This window comes from Leuciscus leuciscus (assembly GCF_965113295.1).
Source record: "Leuciscus leuciscus genome assembly, chromosome: 15".
Taxonomy (NCBI): Eukaryota; Metazoa; Chordata; class Actinopteri; order Cypriniformes; family Leuciscidae; genus Leuciscus; species Leuciscus leuciscus.
The window spans coordinates 8,533,962-8,551,599 of record NC_138739.1 but is presented as its reverse complement, the minus strand read 5'-3'; the positions used below and the strand labels follow the sequence as shown (position 1 = coordinate 8,551,599).

General features: G+C 37.7%; 2 protein-coding genes across 2 annotated transcripts in view; both read right to left on the bottom strand.

Moving 5' to 3' along the window:
* Positions 1–4,851: 4,851 nt before the first annotated feature.
* LOC309476068 (uncharacterized protein) lies at positions 4,852–16,238 on the bottom strand. The gene is made up of 7 exons (XM_082139225.1): positions 15,595–16,238; positions 11,058–11,375; positions 10,549–10,851; positions 10,046–10,327; positions 9,252–9,362; positions 7,070–7,137; positions 4,852–5,554 (listed from the first exon to the last, which is right to left on the bottom strand). Exons 1-7 carry the CDS (start codon positions 15,638–15,640, stop codon positions 5,501–5,503), a joined length of 1,182 nt encoding a protein of 393 aa, XP_081995351.1. The 5' UTR covers positions 15,641–16,238; the 3' UTR covers positions 4,852–5,500.
* A 419-nt stretch (positions 16,239–16,657) lies between these two features.
* Positions 16,658–17,638, bottom strand: part of LOC309476053 (uncharacterized protein) — a 62,994-nt gene continuing 62,013 nt past the window's right edge. The window contains exons 4-6 of the mRNA XM_082139189.1: positions 17,275–17,565; positions 17,045–17,188; positions 16,658–16,949 (exon numbers count right to left, since the gene is read on the bottom strand). Coding sequence (XP_081995315.1) covers positions 16,933–16,949; positions 17,045–17,188; positions 17,275–17,565 — 452 coding nt within the window. The 3' untranslated portion in view covers positions 16,658–16,932. The remainder of the gene's footprint in view (positions 16,950–17,044; positions 17,189–17,274; positions 17,566–17,638) is intronic.

Below are 17,638 nucleotides of genomic sequence, written 5' to 3'. Positions count from 1 at the left end.
CCCACGATAGTAACTCTTAATGTCTGAAACACTCAGATTGCTCTGAAAGACTGAACTGAGATATTTATCTGGTTGTGTAACCTCTCACACAGTTTACACTCGCACGTCCATCCTCTTTTACATCACGAACATCAACAAGCTTTTGCTGATCTTACATTTTCAAATGAATTCTGGCCCTGAATGAAAACTCAAAACCAGGAAAAGGCAAAGTTCAGGCGATCAGCAAACAGCTTCTCTGAAGCAAGGCAAAACACACAAGCAGTGAACAAAGTTTAAGTCCAAACCAGTGTAAACCAAGCAGAAATAAACAGGCTTGATAATGTATCTCCATCCATACTAACGTTTTCAAGTGTTTTCTAAAGGTCTGAAAATGCTTAAATCATCTTTGCATGTGTAAATCATAATACGAGCTCACTGAGACTATCTGGTACCAAGGTCACTCTCAAAATCATCATTCCATGTTTGGTTCAATACGCAGATCATGTTTTGCTGTTTACAGACGCTGCTTGTTTTCTGCAAGATACTGGTGGGGGTTTCTTTCTTATTTGCTCCTCTAGTTCAACTGGCTTTAGTCTCTTTTCTAAATATTATTCAACATACATAATTATATTTACTCTAATGTAACATTGTCTATCACAGCATTTCTTGTCCAACTTCACAATCTGTATGGTGTTCTGTATTTTCCTGATGACAGGCAGACGAGCTGGAAAACATGAGAATAGAGATAAATGAGGATGAATGAAGATATTCAAGCCGACGAGGAAGAAACATCGAGAGCAACCGAGTTTATCAAAAGTAGAGCTTTTAAAACAATCTGAAATAGAAAGTAAAAAAAAAAAAAAAAATCCTGGGTTATTTTTTTCAAGCCTATGCTGGGTTGAGTCTTTTTGGGTCATTTTTGGGGGGGTTATATTTTTGAGTGTTTTTTTGTGTTACCCCAGCTCCTGGGTCAATTGTCACAACCCAGTGGTTGAGTTATTTATCGAGGGCTTTTTGCATCCTCTTCAGGAGAGAGCAGTTCTCAGTGACATTGAATTGGTGCATTTAAACGGTAAAATACAGGTTTATGTGCATTTTATTTTTAAATATAAAATCGTTACTTTTCTGTAAATCATTTAATTTTATGCAAAGAATACAGAGATGCAACCTAAACAAGTGTCGCATCAGTCTTTTGCATCCTTGCATAAAATAAATGATTTTATTCTGAAAGATATTAAATATTAATGATAAAATATGTCCTCAGAGCTGTTCAGTGTTAGTTTATGGGCAGGTTATGGAGTCAGTCACAGCATCAGAAGTTAGCGGTTCCTGCGTAACATAATATCATGCAAATGGCGTTAACAAGTTATCATGCAAACCAGTGGTTGTGTGGAGTATTTTGCAAAAGTTTAGAGGATTTAAGTTAATCTGTAAACACTAATTCATGTATGAAGTTAGCCCAACATGTGTTCTGTCCTAATATTTACTGGGATAAAAACAAGCCAAATTGGGTTGTTTTAACCCTGTGGTTTTAGTGTAAAAGCTCTAAATGTAAAAGGTAGGCTAAGTCATTTTAAGAATAAAAAATCCATTTGATAATTAAGCTACTTCTTTAGATTATCAAAGCTATAATAAATAAAAAAGGTGAAACTGATATTTAACTCACCAGAGAGTGAGACAAAAAGAAGGCCTGATAAAAGTATTGGTCTGTAGTTTATTAACTCCAGTGTGTTCAGTTCTGCGGCCTCATTTATAACCGTTGTGTATGTACAAAACAGGCCCTGAAAGAGCCGTACGCCACTTCCGACGCATAAGTTGTGATTTATAAAAACAAACATGACAGGAAAATTTGCATACCTGCATGCAAACTCTGACCCATGCGTACGAACGTTTTGGAGATGGAGCAGTTTGGTGACACCGATGGGTAAGCTGGAGTTAAATGTCTTTTTGGTCACTTTTAGACAGAAAATCTAAAGAAAATTAAACATATACAGAAAGATAATACAAATATAATTTCACTCACCAAGCCTATCACTTGAAGCAAATATCCATCCCTTCTTAAATCTCTGCGCCAGCGAGCGCGTTGGGTCGTTTAGTGAAACTGACGCAAATAACAGTTTAAATAAATAAAATAATGATTTAAACTATGTTTTACTTCTGATATAAACATTTAGATTAAAAATACCATTCAAATTAGTTAAACACTTAAACATGAAATCATTACTGAGAAGTTACACAAATTTTTATATTCAATCAATAGAAATATTGTTGTGGATGCGATGTTTTTGAACACTTTTCCTGTGGCGTGCTGTACGTGTTTTAATGTTTTAACCACAGAGATAATTGCTTATCATGATAATACCAGATTGTCTGAGAAAATAGTTTCGTGCAAATAATGCCCAAGGCCTATCTGTTTCCATTAAAAATATAAATCAATTAAAAATACAATTCGGCCAGTGGAAAATATTGAGAAAAACTTTCTCTGAAATGTATTTTACACTATTTGATTTATGTATTCAAAAACAAGGCAAGGATAGGCAACTACTTGATTTTTATTAATGTAATGTGTCTTGTACCTTTAAACGTTATCACGTGGATGAATAATCATATGCAAATGATATGCAGATGAGGATCTGCATAGTAAAAATAGGCGTTGTAAGCTCAATATATGGCTATTTCAGGGTGGAGACGCATGTGCGCACAATCTTCCGTTGATTTATAAAGTGAATTCTGCGTAGGTTCTGGCATACGAACGGTTTTATAAGTCTGAATATTTTTTTGCGAACGCCATTTTTGGTTTTCGGGCGCACGTACACTTTTAATAAGGTTCCTACGCATAGTTTTATAAATGAGACCCCTGGTGTTTGTGATGGTCAGAGATCTAGTTTGATGATCCAGCTTCAGCATCAAATCTTCCTTCCTTGTTTGTTGATTAGTCAGGGATGTCATCGGAGAATGATTGCCCGCACACTCTCCACCATTAACTGTAGGGGAATTTACAGTTAAGACCAGAGGACCAGATATGATGAATGAAGACCAGGAGTCAGAGATGCAATAAACTGAAGAATTTTTTTTTGCTGAAGATAGTTTACAGTTTCATCAGCAGAAGTCAGCTTCAACACCGTCCTGCGTACACACTCAATACAACAGCAATTATACTCTAACACAGGCCACTAAACTACGTCATTACTTCAGGTTGAATGATTCTGATTGGTTAAGACATAGATAAACTTAAAAAAATCTCCACATATGGACATACAGTTCAAAGCATATTATCCGGATATATTTAATTATCAGGACGACAACAGGGGTCCTGGTTTAGTCATGAAGTGACCCACCAAGATTCAAGATTCAAGATATATCTATTGTCATGCACAGTAATAACTCCTACACAATAATAATAATAATAATAATGCCCACACAATGAAACTCTTACTTTTTTGAAAAGTCTCCCTTACACAAAATAAACAAAATACAATAATAAAAAAAGTGCAAATATGCATTGTGCAAGAATCAGGGTAACATTCAATGGGGTAATGGGGAGGGAAGTATTTACTGCATAATGTATGCTTCAGGAGTCTGATGGCTTATGGATGAAAACTGAGTCTTTTTGTCCTTGATTTCACACTTCTTTACCGTCTCCCAGGCAACTGCAGTGTGAAGAGGTTGTGTTGTGGATGTTTAATGTCCCTGATGATGTTGTGGGCCGTCCTGATGACCCTGGAGCTGTAAATATCCTGAAGTGATGGGAAGGCTATTCTGCAAACTCTGGAGAGCTTTCCTATCCTGAACAGTGCAGCTTCCAAACCACACTGTGATCGAACTGTTAATCACACTTTCAACAGAACATCTGTACAAGTTGCTGAGAATTTCGGTTGCCATGCCGAATTTCCTCAGCCTTCTTATTGGGATTTCCTCAGGAGCTGCTGACTGTTGTGAGACCAGGTGAGATCCTTGCTGATGTAGGTTTGATAATCATCTCCTTGGTCTTATGTGCATTTAGGATGATATTATTTTCCTAACACCAGGCCATCAGTCCTGCCACTCTCTTCTTTCCTCTCCACCAGTGATCAGTCTGATGACTGTAGTGTCATCCGCAAACATTATAATCCTGGTATTGGTCTGAGAGACCACACAGTCGTAGGTGAAGATGGTAAACAGCAGCGGGCTCAGGACCGAGCCTTGAGGGATCCCTGTGCTCACAGTTTGAATGCCTGATGTCCGGTCTCCTACTCTGACTCACTGAGGTCTGTGCGTCAGCAAGATCAGCACCCAGTTACAGAGGAAAAGTGTCAGTTCGAGGGTGAGGAGCTTTTCAGAGCCTCTGTGGTTTGACTGTGTTGAATGCCGAGCTGTAATCAACAAATAACATTCTCACATGTGTCCACATGTGTCACTGTCCACAGCAGTTCATATGTGTTTTGCACACCAGACAAAACTAATATCTTTTGACAAGATCTGGCGTTTAGGGCTGGATTTGATTATTATTATTTTTATCTGCAGCAACTGCGTGATGCCATGATGTCAATACAGACCAAAATCTTGGAGGAATGTTTCCAGCACATTGTTGAATCTATGCCATGAAGAATTAAGGCAGTTCTGAAAGCAAAAAGGGGGTCAAACCTGCTATTAGCAAGGTTTACATAATAAAGTGGCCAGTGAGAGAATTCATAGTTAAAGCTAAACTGTAATACTTACAGTTAATGCTATTATTTTTGAAGAGTCTTATTTTGGACACTAGATGGCGCTCTAGTTATTAGTGGGATGTTGTTTTATTTGATGAAATTTGTCATGGTCTGTTAAACTGCAAATGAGAAAAATAAAAGTATTCAATTTGTTGAAAATGAATTTTTTTATTGAATTTTTATAGAATTGAATTTTCATACAATTTTTTTCTGAATATGAGCATATTTCTTACACTTAATTGTAATGTAGAAACGTTCATTTGTTAGCAGTGTTGTTAGTTACTTACCGCCCAAAATGAAACTAAAGAAAATATTAACAACCATCAGTCATTTACATACTATAAATACCATGAATATTACAACAGTAAATCATGCATTTGCTTTATTAAAATGATTGTTAAAACATTGACAGACAAAGACATGATATGATCTTTAGGGGTGTGACGTCAAGAATAGCTTTAACTTTTGTATATCGAATATTAACTGCTTGATTTTTTTTTATATATATATTTTGTGGCAAAATGTAACTATTAATGGCCAGTTTCTTATATAAATTAGGATTTATAAGCATGTCCAACTTTATTTGCACACATACAGTATACTCACGCAGAGCAAAAATAGCGGCGCTTTAAAAACAAACATGTAAAAGCTCCAGTGGGCCACAAGATTTGGATCATTTGTTAAAAGTCCTTGTATTAGAAGCACATTCTTTAAGAGAGAGTTTCATTAGTTCACTGAATATCACACTTCAACAATCTCAAAACTAAAGAGCTGAGAGGAACTACAGCGGTTCCTGTGAAAGCGATCACACCGCTGGTCTGGTTCTTGAAGTTTGATCATCTTCTCTTGGCGATCGGTGCATACACCACATGATCCTCCTCTTTATCATCCTGTCAAAAACACAATATATAATAATAAATGTCCTTGAAGTCATTTTACAATATGCTGATATAAAACCAGCCTCAAGTGTGTCACAAAACGTTTCCTTCCGTTTGTTTTTTTAATGCTTGTAAAATAATAGTTGCTTAAAAAATCCAATTCAAATGACAGATAGACAGAAATGTGTTGGACTGTGATGTCATCAACTGACACAGGAAATACTTCATCAGTGGCTCATTTCAAACACTGAACATATTAAAGGGGTCATGAAATGAGTAATCTAAATTCCCTTGATCTTTTAATATATAAGATGTCATTATACTATAAAAACATCCTGTAAGTTTCAGAACTCAAAACGTTCTTGTTAGTCTGAAAACAGCTTGAAGCAAATCCATCTGAACGACTGATTGTGGAATATGCTACGTTATTACCTAGAAGGGTAGCTAAACACCGCCTCTGGAGAAGAAGATCAACGCCTGCTTCTTGCTCATTTAGCAATAAGCCCCGCCCACTGATTCGTGCATGCCATGTAGTAGGTAAATAACGACACCTATGCAGAAATGCAGAAACCTAACGGTAAAGATGGCTCTGAAGAGAGAAAGATGCAGTGCAGTGCCAAATTGTGAAACAACACAGCCTTTGCATTACCTTCCTTCTGATACCAACAAGGAGTGGATTAACTTTATTTTTAATGAAGTTCCAGACCGTGTCAGTAAGAACTTGGTGCTTTTTTTTTCACTTAATTTCACAGCTGATTCATTTACAAACAAGGCACAATTCAACGCAGGATTTTCTGTAAGATTGAAATTAAAAGATTTCTTTTACAGCTTTCCTGTAGCTCAGTGGTGAGAGCATTGCGTTATCAACGCAAGGTAGTGGGTTCGATCCCAGGGGATTGCACATACCTATGTATAAATGTATAGGATAATGCAATGTTAGTCGCTTTGGATAAAAGCGTCTGCCAAATGCGTAAATGTAAATGTAAAAGATGATGCTGCACTGAGTCTTTTGGATCCGACAGTAATATCGCACCACACTGTGAGTAACTGTTTTTATTACGTGGTCACTATTACTGTTATTACCGATCGTTTGACATGTACTGAGTATGCATGCGTTTTTAACCTGTCTGGCTGAATTTCACCAGCTGACATCTCTCAACATCGGAAGTTTTAAAAACAATCCCACACTTCCGAGTCTAAACGAAACCACGGCCTATTACTTCTATTACCTATAACCACTCTATAACCTAATACTTCTAAATTAAGATGTTTTTTGATGTAAAAATCTTGATATTATTATAAGTACAAAATAATAAAAAAGGCACTTCATAACTGTTGATCTGTTACTCTTTAGATACATGGTAGAATGAGTGTTGTGAGTGTTATGGCATATGTTTCTCGCATTGAATGCTGATCTTTATACATATTTAATATGGTGGTGTTTTGTGTTTTTGTTTGTATAAAGATCTTTCACACACTCACTGCTGAAATGATACACAGACATGAATTAGTAATAAATTATCTTACCGATTTATGTGCTTTTCTTTTGTAGAACTTTGGCTCGGCGTAAGTGATTTCTTCTTCATAAGTCTCAACTGTTTCAACGATACGATGCAATATAATAAATAGGTTGATTAATACAACAAAACTGAATGTTATTAACTATATCTGTATCTTTAAATCATATATGTTTTGTATAAAGCGCTATACAAATAAAGATGACTTGATATATTGTCCTGTTTAGAAAATCCTTTACCTAATTTGACGTTCCTAGTCAAAAATTTAAAAATTGCTTGTCAATCTTTTATTATGCTGTATTACCAGCAAATATTGGATGCAATCTTCTTGTCAACTTGTTTTGTTTCAGTTACCACAGGTTTAATATTTATTTTTTTAACTGAAAGGCCGTAGGCCATTGATCTGAGCTTATGAACCTCAGTATTTGAGTGAAAAAAGCATTATTTATGGATAATGTTGGCATTGTTCACTCAACAGATCAATGAGGCCTACGATTAACCTGTTCCAAAAAGAAATACAAAACCTGTGCAAATTGAAAGAAATCCTATATGTTTGGTAATAATATAGCAGAAAGAGAAAATTATAAGAACATTTCTGGAGGTCGGTCATTTTTGACCAGGAACTACATTAGTGTAAATTATCAGATTTTTGGGGGGAAGTTGTTATAGCCTGTGTGAGCAAAGTCGGTAAGTTCCCATTCAGTCAGTCACGTTCAATGTTAGGATGGACTAATGTCATGGGGTCTTGTCTGGGAGCCCAATCGCCTCCAAGTGATAACAGAACAGGCCAGTGGACATTAGCCAGTGAGATTTGCATTGCATCACATCTACCCGGACATACGGGTATAAATAGGACTGGCACTAATCACTTTCATTCATATTTTGCTTCGGAGCCGAGTGGTTATGAACAGCGATCGCTCATTCCAGTTGTCCTTCAACTGAACTGGATTCCTGTGCAGAATCAGCTATTTTAATTGCTAAAAAGTGTTTATTTCTCAGGAGATGTCTCCTGCTGGTGTGAGGGTGCATATAGTGGTGATTAGCTTCTTGAAAGGGCTGTGCATGCAGAAGTGTGGCGTTACACCCCACGGTGCTTCGGAACATAAGAGCAGATTTCCTAAAAGAGCAAGCACTTTTTAAAGACGCCTCTCTGTCTGTGCATTCCTGGATGCGGTTGTTTTCTGTCCTCATCTGACGGCCACGATCGCTGTCTCACATGCCTGGACGTAAGCATGCTGAGATGGCGTTCGTGGGGGGTTCATGTTCTCGCATGGGAACATGACCACGTCAGCACGCGGGTCGTGACTCTCCTTTCTCGTAAAGGCTTGAGCACCCTTTGTTGTTACCCAGCCGCTGCTTGTGTGTTCGGGCTCGGAGCGTGTGCCTTTCTTCACGTAAGTGCATGAAGAGCTTTGGCAGTATGGAGGCAGTTTAGTGCCAAAATCTGTTCAAAGTTCTTCCCTTTCTCACTACCCTCTAATGTGGGGCGGGGTTCTCCATTTTATAGATGACTGGCTCATTCTGGCCCAGTCGAGGAAAGATCGGGATCGAGATGTCATTCTTGTATATAAGGTGCTTGGGGTTGAGGCTCTATTCCAAAAAAAGATCACTATCCCTCCAGCAGAGAGCTACGTTCTGGGGGCAGTGTGGCACACGACTACGATGCGGGAACAATCGTCTCCTGATCGTATCGAGACCATCCTGGCTACAGTCACCAAGATCAAGCTAGGCCAGGTCAGCACTGTCAAACACTTTCTGAGAGTGTTGGAGCTTATGGCAGCTGCGTCCAACCTATTGCTCCAGCCTATCAAAAGCTGACATTACTGTGTTGCCGGCTTCCCTTTGTAGCTTTCCGCGTTACGCTGTCACATGTCACGAGGTGAGGCAGCAACAATCAGGATTGGACTAGTTTGCACACATGACACAGTCATGCTGAGGGCGTTCCCCAAAGTATCGTCATACAACGCAGCGTCTCGTTCCCTTCTCAGGGAACAAGGGTTACAGTTGTAGCCCGAGATGTTTTAGTCCAATGTGATTACATTAAATAGCATTTTCAGGAAAAATAAAATCCTCTCTTGTTCAAAATGACCGCAACACAACATGCGGGTTAAAGGGAACTACAATATTAAAGTATATTATTATTTGATATAACACATTACTATTGTCAATTCAGTAGCGTTTATAACACTTGCCTTCTTGATCAGTTTTTCTACATTTCTTGCAGATGCAGAAGATCACAACGACTGCAGAAACAATGATCAGAGATCCAGCGGCAGCAGCAGAGATCAGCACTATTGTAGACACTGAGAGAAACAGTTATTAGTGTCAGCTAGTGATAAGAGAACTTCACAGTTAGTAGTATTTTGATGCTTTACATTTAAATTCATTTCAAAGTTTCTAGTTTATTCCATTCTTTTGTGGGTTACAGTAAAAACCAAATTGTATGTGTTTCATTTCAGGCTGAAAGGAAGCAAAGTGTGCTGATGTTGTATATATATGTATATAAATATGATAAACAATCTGAGGTATGCCGACTGTTACGATCACCAGCTGGAGTGCCCAGGATATCCACCAGAGGGCGCTCCTCCCCAGACCAGTGTCATTCCACCATGAACTACATTTCCCAGAATCCTTTGCCCAGACTCATTATCCCTGGATTAGTTTCAGCTGTTTCTCATTTACCCTTGTTAACCCTGTCTATATAAACCGGGTTTACTCAGTCACTCTTTGCGAAGTCTTGTTGGTGTTACACTGTGTCTCAGAGCGCTATTTCTGGTTTCTGTTTCATGGTCTTGAATTTCTGCCTGTCTCCCTGGATTTCCCTGTTTGCCTATGCCTTGGACTTATTTTATTATCTGGATGGTTTGCTCCTTGCTGAATAATAATAAAATGCTGAACAGTTGTTTTATCACTGATCACTGAAACCATTGAAAGTCTTTAACATATTCAACTCCGTAAATGAACACTAATATCAGCGCTGTCGTACCTGCACATGTGTGACAGAGTGTGTTGATGTCCAGATGTGTGGTCTGGTTGCTGATGGGATTGTTCAGCACACAGCTGTAGGTATTTTTATCCTGATATTCCACCTCCAGAGGTAGAGAGAGACTGATGCTGAGATCAGACGCACTGATGCTGGACAATACACTGATTCCTTTGTACCAGGAGAGAGTCACATGAGTCACATTCACCACTGATGAACACACCAATGAACATGATGATGATGAACAGTTTGAATAGTTACTGATGACAGGAACAGGCAGACGAGCTGAGAAAGATTAGAAACATCAGAGTAAATCATAATCTCAGCTGAGGGAGTGTTTGTGATTTTCAGATTTATAAAAAAAAATACACAGAGATGCCAGTATCAGAATCATTAATCCAAATTCATGGTGTGTCTTAGATTTAACTATTAAACTTTTTTTTTACATTTAGGATATGTATACTTCAAAGTGATTAACAAACAAAGGGAACCAATAATAAACTCACTATAGACAATAAGACTGAAGCTTTTTCTTCTTACACCGTTGATCAGTCGTAGATAATCTCCAGCATGTTCAGTTGTGGTGTTTGTGATGATCAGAGATCCAGTTTGATTGTCCAGCTTCAGTCTGTCTCTGAATCTCCCATCAAGAACATCATCATATACAGTGATTCTGTCGGCCGTTACATTGATTTCAGCTATTAAAGTGTTTTCATCTCCAAACCTCCACTGAATCACATCATCATCCTTCATTTTAGTAAGACGAGCTTTCAGAGTGACTGATTCTCCCTCATTCACTGATATTTCAACTGAATCATCAAACACACACAGAACAAACAGAAACAGGATTTGTCACAGATAAACAGATTATAATTGTTTATTAAATTAAATATTTAAATTTAAATTTGAAATAAACAATACCTTAAAACAACACAAACAAAAAACAAATGGTGTACAGTATGAATGCATTTAAATGTTGTCATTATAAAACAGGTGTAACCGTTTTTAAACTCACCATCGACAGTGAGAAAGAAACTCTTTCTCACACTGTTGATCTGTAGTTTATAATCTCCTTCATGTTCAGTTGTGGTGTTTGTGATGGTCAGAAATCCAGTTTGATTGTCCAGCTTCAGTCTGTCTCTGAATCTCCCATCAAGAACATCATCATATACAGTGATTCTGTCGGCCGTTACATTGATTTCAGCTATTAAGGTGCATTTATTTCCAAACTTCCACTGAATCACATCATCATCCTTCATTTCAGTAAGATTAGAGTTTAGAAAGACTGAATCTCCCTCATTCACTGATATTTGAACTGTAACTCCAAACACTCCTGAAAACAGAGTTTTTCAAATCACTTAAAGGAGCCGTTTGTAAGATTGTGGCCAAAACTGGTACTGCAATCACTTTCAAATTACTGTAGAGCGGTGTATCCCCTCCCCCTCCCCCCTCCACCCTGACTCGAGGTTGCCAGTTAGGCTGCAGGATCCAGCAGGAAAGTCGGCTGCTACAAGGAGATTCCAATGGCAAGTGACGAGTCCTACACAGTAAGTTTTTTTTCTGACTTTGTCACGACGTATTTCGGATTCATAACGAGGTCTTTTAGGTTTCGTAACGTTAGACATTTTTTATCCGACACGTTTGTAGCTGCAGCTGTGGTAACTAGAGCAGAGCTGGCAACCCGGATGCCGAAACACTACTGACTTCGTGATTGGTAGATAGGTGGAGGGTGGAGCATCAGGCCAAAACACAACATGACAACATCAACATCAGTTGAGGGCTGCAACTTCACTTTTAAATGACAATATCCTGGCCGGACTACTGTTGTCAGTGATATGAGTATTTGAAATGAACATGATTTCTTAATGTCTAGTGACATATCAGGGCCATTTTATGATTAATTGAAATACATTTCTTACATATATGTTGGTTTGATGAAGCTTCACTAAAATACTTTTATTAATTTAAACGTGACATTAATAATATTCTACAGCATTTCAAAGACTAATGATGATGAATGAAAAGAGAAATAGATTTATATATGGAACAATAACTAAAATAAGATACTTTTACTGTAATGTTTAATGTCACACTCTAATGCTGTTGAGTATCAGAGCTTCATATTTATTTTGTTATATTTAATAAATCACTAATAACTGAGTTTAGAGCTGAATTCAAGCTTGATCTGACAGTAAAATCACAGTTTAATTATTTCTATATGAGAATAACAGTGAATGTTGATCCTCTGACTAATTAAATCAGTAATTTATCACATCAGAACAGAACAGCAGAAACAACTGAAATCATAAAACTCACCATCCAGACGCCACAAACACAAACAGAGCAAAACTAATTTGAGAAAAAATAAATTTCATCGGTTTCAGTCCACGAATATGAAAAGCCAAACTCTTCAAAACAGCTTCATTAATAGATCCTGTTCAGTGGGTTTATTTTCAAAAGTGTCTCGTAAAGATGAGAAGTTAAAATGTTATTTTAGTGGGTCTTAAACTAACATTTTTTTTCGTTTTTTATTAACATTTATCATGTGAGATTCAAACCAGTGTTATTTCAGTATCATTGAGGTACTATTATTATTTTTACTTCTATTTTGAAACATTTTTTTTTTTTTTTTTTTTGAAGTTTTAGTAATTGTTGTGTGTTTTTGTGCTTGTTAGTGTGGAAGAAATGTTATCTTTAAGATGTGTGTTTGTCTCTTATTCATAGCATATTGATAGCATTTTGTTTGCCACCACATTACTAATTTTATAATTTTTTTATGAATTTGATTTATTTATTCTTTTTCTAAATGTTAATCTTCTGCTAGCATGTAATTCTTTCCTAGCTAGTTATTGGCTCTATTAGCTAAAAACATCCACCCTGTTATGATATGTTGGATTGTAAGTGGACAGCTTCTACCCTTTAATGCTAAAAGGCTCGGGACACACCAAGCTGACGGTCGGCCGTTGACCAACATCGGGCCGTTGTTGAGCGTCATTCGCCTGTTTTTGCATTGAGTTCTGAACAATCAGCACCAGTCAGACTTCATTGCTCTGATGCGAACGGCTTTCAATGGACAGTAGCTAAAACTGCTTGCTAAATGGCGCTAGATGACATCATACTAGCGAGTTTCACAAACTATATACGGTTTGTCCAAGAAGTCGCTAGGTGAGATTTGATGAAAGGGGTGGGAAAGACAACATCGCTAAATGGGCAACACTGACTTACTGTTTTTCTTTTGTTTTTGTTTTTTGGCCGACTGAGCATGTTGAATCGAGAAGAGAAAACAGTCTGACTGGCTGCACGTAAATAACGAGACGACGACACATTCAGCTTCCGTCCCCGGTAGTTCTTTTACAACGTCTTGATGTGTCTTAACTCTTGAAGGCCTTAAGAGTAAGAATGACTTATACATTCTATTTATTTATAATGCTGTCAAAGTGAAGTATTGAATGAAATATGCTGTCATAAATACACAAATACTGCTGAAAGTTTCAGTGACTGCAGATTGTCTGTACTGTAACTTAATGCATGTGTTTTGTTAGACGGCACCAGGGCTTGATAAAGTTAAACTGCCTCCTTGACATCATTACACACCTTTAACTTATAACATTACAGAACTGATTAAGTGAAGTCAATATAAGCTGAAAACCTTAATGTCAATCCCTGAATTTTTATTTTATTTTACAGTTATGAACGTATGCTTGATTAGAAATGTAGCCTAATGAAACTTATCTGGCAAACAAAATACTTCAAGCAGAAAACACAGATTTACTCGCAGCCATTAAGTTTGTAAATTGCGCAGCTGATTGCATTCAAGTTCAGTGAAGTTCAATGAACTTTTGAGAATTAGCTATACGATCTTTTCCCAACCCGAAACCAGACCAAACAAAAGACAACGCATGATGGGTGAGAACTTGAAGCATTACTCTGTTGAGGAAACGGCAACATGAACACAGTGACGAGACTGAACTTCAATGCTGTGAGCGGAGAAACGGCTGCACGGTTTAGAGACTGTAACAGCAAACTCATGATATATTGAAGATTTATTAACGTTACGAAAGCCGTTGGACTGTAACGAGCCGCTGGAGCGATTGCTAATGAGAGACGAGCGCGACACACACGGCTCGAGAGCAGTGGAGCTTTTATTATCCCACAGACACTTCTGCTTCTTCTGGTCATGTGTGTGTGGGGAAACGCAGTGCTGTTTTATCATATTAGATACATCTGAGTGTGATGAAAGTTGTTATAATGCTACTCTGTGCGTTCGCTATATGAACCGCTTGTTACACACTGCAGTGAGCCAGATCGACATTAGGTATGGTAAAAATGGTACTCACGGTAAATCAAGAAAACGAGATTTAGGCAAAAAGACTAACTGTGTAACAATGATTAGTTTTCTGCCGATGGATATATCCAAACAGTTGCTCACCTGTCTAATAAAACACATCATATATTAAAGGGATACTCTACCGTTTTTTCATATTAAACTATGTTATTCCCTTAACTAAGACGAGTTGATACATACCTCTCTCGTCTCAGTGCGTGCACTAAATCCCTCTGTCTTGCGGCGAAACTTTGTTAGCCCAGTTCATTTAATATGGGCCAAGCAGAGAAGCTACCAAACACCTCCACGTTTTCCCTATTTAAATACAGTTACTCGCGAAGTGTAACTCGACCTAGGACGGTGACACAAAACAAAACGTTGCGCTTTTCTAAGCGTGTAAAATGGATAACTATTTTGTATGGCGGAATACCATAGCAAGTGCTTGTAAGCACTTCGACTTGGCGCAGTAATATCTTCACTCGTAAAAAATCCTCTCACCGGCCCCCGCTCCCTCTAGTGAAGATATTACTGCGCCGCAAGACAGAGGGATTTAGTGCACGCACTGAGACGAGAGAGGTATCAACTCGTCTTAGTTAAGGGAATAACATAGTTTAATATGAAAAAACGGTAGAGTATCCCTTTAAAGGGCCTTTGGTGTTCCCATGGTTTCTACAAAATATAACTGGAAATCGAGGGTAACGTGGGTATGATGTCATTATTAGGCGACGCACGGACACGTTCCCTGTCCTGGTTTAAACTGCTTATTTCTCTGGATTTAAACATTCTTAGACACATTCAGGATAATGTAAGTACACAAATCATCAACAAAATATATAACATTGTTTTAGTGGTTTTTGAATATTTTGATCCAAAAATCCTTTAATAACACTTGATAAAACTTGCTTTTGAGAAAGACTTGGTCTTGGAAAGAACTGTGTCTGTAGTGGATCTCGTAAATGTTGTTGTGCACTTGTACAGCAATTGTTTCCAGGATTACATGTTGGAGGATTTTCTTGAATAAACAGCGTATATAAATAACTTTGTCACTGCCGAGTCTGGATTTTTCTGACGGTTTGCGTTTGCTCACCCTTATAATATGATTTCCTCCTCTATCAGTGCTGGCCTGTAACAGCGAATGTTGATCCTCTCTGACTAAATTAACCAGACATTTATTACATGGTACCAGAAGAGAAGCAACTGAAGTCATAAAAAACACATTTAAACTCACCATCCAGACGCCAGAAACACAAGCAGAGCAAAACAGGGAGAAACATCTTCAACGGTTTCAGTCCACAAATATGAAAAGACAAACTCTTCAAAACTGGTTCAGTAATAAAATGACAGACGCACTGATGTGAAGCTGCTCTGTAGTAAAGTGAAGTGAAACTCTACAATCACTTAAAATAACTGTCTATTTATTCAGTGTTAATGCATGTGACCATCTAGCTCTGTTTTGGATGATTAATTCACACTTTGATCATTGTCACTTTGAGCTCCAGTAGGCCTCAACTTCCTGTAAGTCAATGACATCATTTTCAACTGAAATAAACGGACACATAACGTCACACAAACATCTTAAAGCAACAGTTTGATCTTGTCATGAGATCCTGTGAGTGTTTGGCTCTGCTCTCTCCTGTAACTCTCTTCAGGACGTTTGTTGTTCATTTCTGATCAAATGTCTCGATTGTTTCTCCTCTCAGACTGATTTCAGAGTTTCTCTAATGGTTTTATGGAGCAGGAACAGATCGCCTGCTATAACTTTGTGGATGAAAGTGTCCTCTGATATCTTCATATGATTAATATTCAACAGGTATGTATTATGATGCTCTAAATGCTCACTTTGTTCAGAGTGAACACGCATTAGTGAGACGCTCACACAAAAACACTGTGAAACTGTTCAACAATTTCTCACACGGCTCAGACAAGCTGCTAAACACTGTGACTGTGACGTCAGAGCTGACAAAGATAACTCCTGATAACATGTGAGTTCAGGGTGAGCCACAAGATGGAGGAGTTGCTCCTCAGACGAGACCACAGAGACAAATCACACTAGAGATTTTGGGCCCTATCACACACTCAGTGCAATGCAGTGCATTTTTGTTTATTATTGTAGATAGAAAAGGAAAGAAAGTAATGATCTAGTAATGTAAATATTTACAAATAATGTTTAAAATAATATTTAAAAAATGTAAAGATTCATATATGGTGCACTGTATAAAATATACATAAAATATATGTATTCCTCCAGGAGACGCTCAATATGATAAATGTAATAAAACATGGAGAGACTCTTGAACCTCAGAGTGAGAAACTTTATTGATAAAGAAAAAGGAAATACATACAGAAAATATCCAGTAGTAAAGAGAGATCTGTGTGTCTCTCTATTCATTTGTTTTATGTTTCTGCAAAAAAATATGAACAAAGCCACACATATTGGATTTTTTTTTTCAAATCTGACTCTGAAAGAGAGCAGAAGCTCAAGTAATCATCAGTATTTATTATTAAAAAAACACACAAGAAGAACAAAAAACACGCTTGAAGAACCTTTAAAGTTCAGTGTTCTGCTTTAGATTTCAATACTTCCTGAAAAAGATGAACATATAAAGCCATTAATACATGTGAGATACATTTATAAATGCTAAATCAGTTTGTGAGAAATGACATCATCAATCATGTACCTGATGTGTGAATATGTGCTTGATCTCGTTCAGCTCTTCTGGATCTGATCTCATAAACCACAATAATGACAGTAGCCACGCCCACCAGAGCAGAGAGGACCAATCGGATCATAGCTTCAGTAGGACCACAACAGTGGACAGAGTCTGAGGAATAAACACATCAAACTGAGATCAGATCAGTCAATAAACACTAATATCAGCGCTGACATCAACTATCAGCACTGCCGTACCTGCACATGTGTGACAGAGTGTGTTGATGTCCAGATGTGTGGTCTGGTTGCTGATGGGATTGTTCAGCACACAGCTGTAGGTGTTTTTATCCTGATATTCCACCTCCAGAGGTAGAGAGAGACTGATGCTGAGATCAGACGCACTGATGCTGGACAATACACTGATTCCTTTGTACCAGGAGAGAGTCACATGACTCACATTCACCACTGATGAACACGCCAATGAACATGATGATGATGATGACGAAGAACAGTGTGAATAGTTACTGATGACAGGATCAGGCAGACGAGCTGAGAAAGATTAGAAACATCAGAGTAAATCATAATCTCTGATGAGGGAGTGTTTGTGATTTTCAGATTTATA